General features: G+C 33.5%; 1 protein-coding gene across 3 annotated transcripts in view; it reads right to left on the minus strand.

Moving 5' to 3' along the window:
• Positions 1-6,000, minus strand: part of LOC125668434 (heparan-alpha-glucosaminide N-acetyltransferase-like) — a 28,596-nt gene that overhangs the window by 16,519 nt on the left and 6,077 nt on the right. For all 3 annotated transcript variants that reach the window (XM_048902600.2, XM_048902603.2, XM_056162053.1), the window contains exons 4-6: positions 4,321-4,472; positions 2,607-2,682; positions 2,325-2,382 (exon numbers count right to left, since the gene is read on the minus strand). In XM_048902600.2, the coding sequence (XP_048758557.2) occupies positions 2,325-2,382; positions 2,607-2,682; positions 4,321-4,472 (286 nt within the window). The remainder of the gene's footprint in view (positions 1-2,324; positions 2,383-2,606; positions 2,683-4,320; positions 4,473-6,000) is intronic.

Genomic DNA, 6,000 nt, shown 5'->3' on the forward strand with positions numbered 1-6,000 from the left:
ATGGGAAACTGTTCTCATTTTGTTGCTGATAGAAAATTTTTTGAGAAATCCAAAGATTTGTTGTTAGATTACAGCGGGCCCACTCTGATACAATCTCCCCTTATACTACCTATACATGTACTACCTATACATGTAATTTCATAGCTTTTAACTGTTGTTAATAAGAAGATTCTTCAAGAATTTCTAAGTAAACCTTTTTTGCTCACTTATATAAGCCCTTTTTCTGGCCTGATGTTGGGGGGAGTTATGGTTTGAACCGGTTGAGGGAGACTTACCTGAACCGGTTGAGGGGGGGGGGTTACGGTTTGAACTGTTGGAGGGGGGGTTACAGTTTGTACCAGTGGTCGGGGAGTTACGATTTGAACAGTGCTGTTCAGTCCACATAAGGATTCATGTATATCATTTAACCAAATCATATAACTATTTTGTTCTTAATTCAATTAAAACAAGTCAAACATAAAATACTTTTTTCTAAACATACTGGCTCTCCATCCATAGCTCGTGGTCATGGTTTGAACATCTAACTTCAATATACCATATATGAGGATATTTTCATATCAATATGACAATTATACTTTGAACGGAAAATTCAGAAACATTTTTCCTATAATGCAAGTACTCCTATATAAAACTATAAACCCATATTGTGACCTTGCTCTGGCCTCAGAAATAATGTTTTAAACAAATCTGTTTACATGTACATAGATACTTGCACATTTTAAAATTTGATAAGCTGTAGTGTTATGATTCTGAAGGGCATTTTGCCCACAAACTTGTTTTGTAAAAAGAAGGGAGGTAAACTGTTGCACTTCCTCTTGCTTTTGCAATTCTGAACAATTATTATTAGACTGTGCAAAATGTCCCCATGCTTTGCCTTTCACTTCTGTTTGCATAACAAGACAGCATGTAGCATTATGTTTTTAAGGATTTTTCTATCCTATATATCATAATCACTAAGTGATTTTTCCAATCCTTGTGGTGGTCCCATCTTGGCCTTAAGGGCATGGTATGGACTTGAATCTTCACTTGATGAGGATACTCGTATATCAGTCCGACAAACAGTTTTTCTATGTAAAACTTTAAATCATTATTGGATCATGGTTTTAAGAAACTTGAATATTCAGTAATAATAAAGCTTTCATGCAAGTTTTGACTTTCTTGGTCCAGTGGTTCTCAAGAATTCATTTTAAAGATCCCATCCTATTTTCGTTATTTCCTTATTGCCTCCCCTTGGAAAGGGTATTCCATTTCATCAGGACAGACTTGAATCCTCTTTACCCAAGGACGCTTCAATAGAAGTGGACAATATCGCTAAAGAAAATGTATCATGTGAAGAAAATGTATCATGTAAAGAAAATTTATCATGTGCAAATCTACCTCATGTTTATATTGACAGATGTCTCGCGTGGTCTGAACATTTTAACTACTGTTGTACTGTTTGGGGCAATATGATAAACAAGGACAGTCTTTACAAATTATGCAAACTTCAAAAGCGAGCTACTTAGGTGGATGCCTCTGTCGGACTATTTTGAATATAGAACTATCATTCTTGTCTTCAAAGTTTTACATGGTTTATCCCCCTATTATTAAGAGGTGTTTTTCGGTATGTTCATGAAATTAGCAGTAGATCTACCAGATTAAGTCAAAGTAATTCATTATATATCCAGAGGGCAAAGACACAATATTTCAAAAGATCTTTTACAATTTACGGTTTACAGTTATGGAATAATATGCCAGAATTTTGAAGATATTACCCAACATAGGAAACTTTTAAAATCTGCTTATCGTAGAAATTTTTTTCAGCATGTAAATTAAAAATGTATAGATTTGTTTTTGTTTGTTTTCAGTTTTAAGTATGTAGATAGCATATGTATGTAAAATACCTTCATATACTATTTTATATTGTATTTGTATAATACTGTTGTCTGTATATATGTTTTCAGGACCACATTGAGAACTACTTTTAAAACTAATTGTGCTATCTTGTATAAATAAAGGACATTATTACTATCATCATTATTATAATGACACAATTGGTGGTAATAAAACAGAATGGTCACAATAAACTAAAGGTAAAATAATGGTACATGTGTACTGTATTTTACAATTTTTGACCTGCAGACTAAACAGAAAATATAAAATAGTGGGAATATGACCCCATGGAAATAAATACTTCTACAGAAGTCAAAAACTTGTAAACTTGACGATAGATAAATTTTGATCAGTGAAGCTGTTAAAGACTTTGGTTCAGGTGAGTGAAAATATTTAAAAGAAAAACAAATGTGCACTTTCATAAATGTATGTGGTACACATTCAATACTTACAGGATTTATTAGACTTTCATTTCCTGTTCTCATAAATAGTCTGTTTAAACAATACCATCTACAAAATATACATACAGATCAAGTGTCAGAATCTGCTTCTACTAAAAATGACTGGAAGAGTTTACAACAGTGTACAATACAACTGCATCTTTACATTACTGCGTAGTACACAAGACACTGCTATGTTACGATACAGCTACATTTTAAAAATGCCTTTTATCTGGCGTATGACTGAGCCTCAGTATTTTATTATATAGGTATACATTTCATCTTCATCGTTACCTTTTCTTGTAAAGAAATTTCCCAATAGTTAAGATAATGGACACACCAGCAATGCATCCAAGGGCAACATATATGGCTGGAAGAAAAAAATCACATCTTTACTGATACACACAATACATAAATTTCTTTTCAGGATTTTCTTTTAAAGTTGGGGTGTGCAAAATACATATCATTGGTAACGCACGGTTGGTTTCACTGTCTCGACGATGAATACACATGCATGTGTTTATTACTGTGACACATGATACATGTGATTTCACAATATGAGCCTAACACAAATTCATAAGTCTCAACCTTTTTTCAATTTCCATAGAATTCTACATGTCTACAAGCCTTTTCTATGAGGTCCTGTAGTAACCTTGACCTTTGACCATTTAACCCAAAATCAATAGAATTATTTCTCTCTTGATAACAAAGCTACATGTGAAGTATCACTTCAATCCAGCAAAAAATGTGGCCTGTAGAGTGTCTACAAGCTCAGTGTTTCACTGTCACACACATCGCATTCCAACCCACACAGCATACTTGCCAACCTCCAACATGTAAAATCTGGTCATGACCCTCGTTGGAGAGTTAAGAATCTGGTCATAACATGTACATAACTACATTCATGACATATTTACCATGATTATACTATATTTCATATTGCATATATACAATATGCACTTGTATCAGAATTATTTTATTGAAAAGAAGCCTTGTAATTTACAATGAGAAAATAGGAATACTTCACGAATCAAATCTATTGATTAAATTTACATTAAAAGGGCACTGAAGGTTTCATTGTTTAGTATGACCAAAAATTAATGTGTATTTTTCTTTTTATACACTGAAAGTCCTTTCAGAATATGCATTGCTGTTTGGAAGAACAAGGGAAGTTGAGCTAATTTTGAAAGTATTTCAAATCAGGGACCTATAAACATCCCTGTTCAAATCATGATTTGAAGGAGAACTTTTATCGCCAAACCTAATAAACAAGCACAATTTTGATATAAATTACAATTAGTCTTGTACTATCATCGATCTGTTTATTTTATCCAGTGAAAGTTGTTTTCCATGATTCTTTTATTTGTACATAAATATCGTTTTTCTTTTTGTTGGTGTTGTTCCTGCTGGTCCTGGTGACGATCTCATTCTATCGGAAGCCATTTTGTAAAATTTTACATGTACTTCTTACTTTTGATTTGTCAAAACATCTCCCGGCTAATTGTTAACACCTGCACTTATTATATACCAATACACAGCCTATTGTCCATCGGCATTGTTTACATAGATCCAAGCTTGGGGTGATAACTGGAAACGACATGTGTGAAATAATTTACAAACCAAATCCGGAAATCAGGAGATTTTCAGGTTGTTTAGAAAAAATCGGGTGAAAAGCATGACCCACCAGGTCATGAAAAATAATTGGGTTACTGGGAAAAATCGGGTGTAACCTGATGAAATCGGGTGAGTTGGCAACTATGCCACACAGCGATGGTCCCGTTACTATCCCTCTCGTAATGAATTGCAAGGTGATAATAATCTAAAGCAGTCTGACCTACTGTCGCAAAAAATAAATATATGCAAAATTGTCCAGATTTACAGTAAAACAGGTAGAAATCTGTAAAATTGTGCACACACGTCACAAAGTATCACTCTGATTATTTCTCTGGAGTTTGAAAATCTGTGGGCTGAAAACATAAAATAAAAGAAAACATGTTGTTCTACTCACGAATATATGTATCGTCTGGCATGTTATTCAACACCAGAGATCTACATCGGACTGAGCCCTCTGAGGTTTCCATGAGACTACTGGAAGGATTGAAGGTCACCACCAAATTGTAGTCTCCATATTCATGCAATTTTGTACTCAACTCACTTTCCCTATCAAAAATAGATCAAAATGCTTTTTTAACCTAATTTTAATCAAATAAGCAAATAAAAAGATTGTGCAGAATTATTAAAAATTTTCAATAGGCCAAATTTTCTTCAAGAAAAAATTGCATACTACTGAGTAAGTAAACGAATAGTTAGAATAAAAGTATTTGAATTATACATACTATATTAGAGGATTTGATTTTTGAAAAAAAACTATAAGGGTGAAATACGAAGATTTTTCTTTATGTAATCAAGAAGTTACAGGGTATGTAACTATTCTTGCTGGAACTAGTTGAAATTTTTCTAATTTTGCAAATTTATTGAGGGTGAACTTTATTAGCATCGAGAGAATCTCTTTATTTGGAAACAAGTTAGGAACTATCTATGAACTTGTTTATCTTGTTTTACCATTACTGAATTATCATTACCAAATGAATCACCATTAAAGGACACATGACACAAAAAATTATTTATCTGCAATCATTGTCTTTATAATCCTTAAGTCAGATTCTCACACTGAATCTGTTAAACACGCATCCGTTTCACAGCTAAAGCTGTAACACTGTACTGATAAGCAGCCTGACCTCAATATGCATATTCTAAACCCCAGAGATCGGAAACAGTCGGGGTGACGTCAGAGATGAGCTACAGCACAGAGATGCTATATGCTTCTACAGAAGAGATACTATAAATCTTTCTTATCACTGATCAAAGACAAACAGTTTCCCTAATTACCAGTAATGGGTTAAATGCTGTCATAAACAAAGAACATGCACACTCATATTTCTTTGTATCTAAAGAGTTATTCATATAGTTTGTAAGGATGCCGTATTGTGCTGTTTATAATTGTTCAACCTCTTCAAAAGTGGACAAAAATGTGTCATTTTTTCGCTTCCCCAAAGATGCAGGTCTTCAAAAAGCATGGGTACATTACTGTCGTAGAAGAGACCTTACATTAACCAAATACAGTAAAATATGTGAGAAACACTTTACGCCAGATCAGTATTCTCGTTATCCACCCCGGTTAGCTGAATTAGGTTATGATAATGCTCATGCTCAGTTAAAAGATGATACTGTACCCGATGCTGAGTGGCCTACCCAAGGTGAATGTTCAACTTAATCAAATACTGAGAAAAAAAACCATCTGGGTATGGTGCATATAGAAAGCGACAAAAACTTCAGGTAAAAAAAACAAATTTTTTTTTTGCAATATGATTACTTATGTGCTGCAAGTTAACTGCTTTTTACTATTCGTATTTTGTATCAGGATTCAAATTTAAATTTGGGGAGGGGGTACAATTTGCTAGAGAAAATTGTTACCAAAAGAAAACAAAGATCATTTTTTATAATCCCTGTCTTATGGGTAAACGGGAAAAAAGTCACAGGAAAAAAAAGTCACAATCTGGGTAGGAAAAAAAGTCACAGGAAAGTAAGTCACAGGAAAAAAAGTCACAATATGTATAAAGAGTGTCTATGACCACACCTAGCAAAAAAAGTCACAATTTCTTTTGTTCAAATTTTTTTATTGCTTTTG

Source organism: Ostrea edulis, chromosome 4 (genome assembly GCF_947568905.1).
Source record: "Ostrea edulis chromosome 4, xbOstEdul1.1, whole genome shotgun sequence".
Classification (NCBI taxonomy): Eukaryota; Metazoa; Mollusca; class Bivalvia; order Ostreida; family Ostreidae; genus Ostrea; species Ostrea edulis.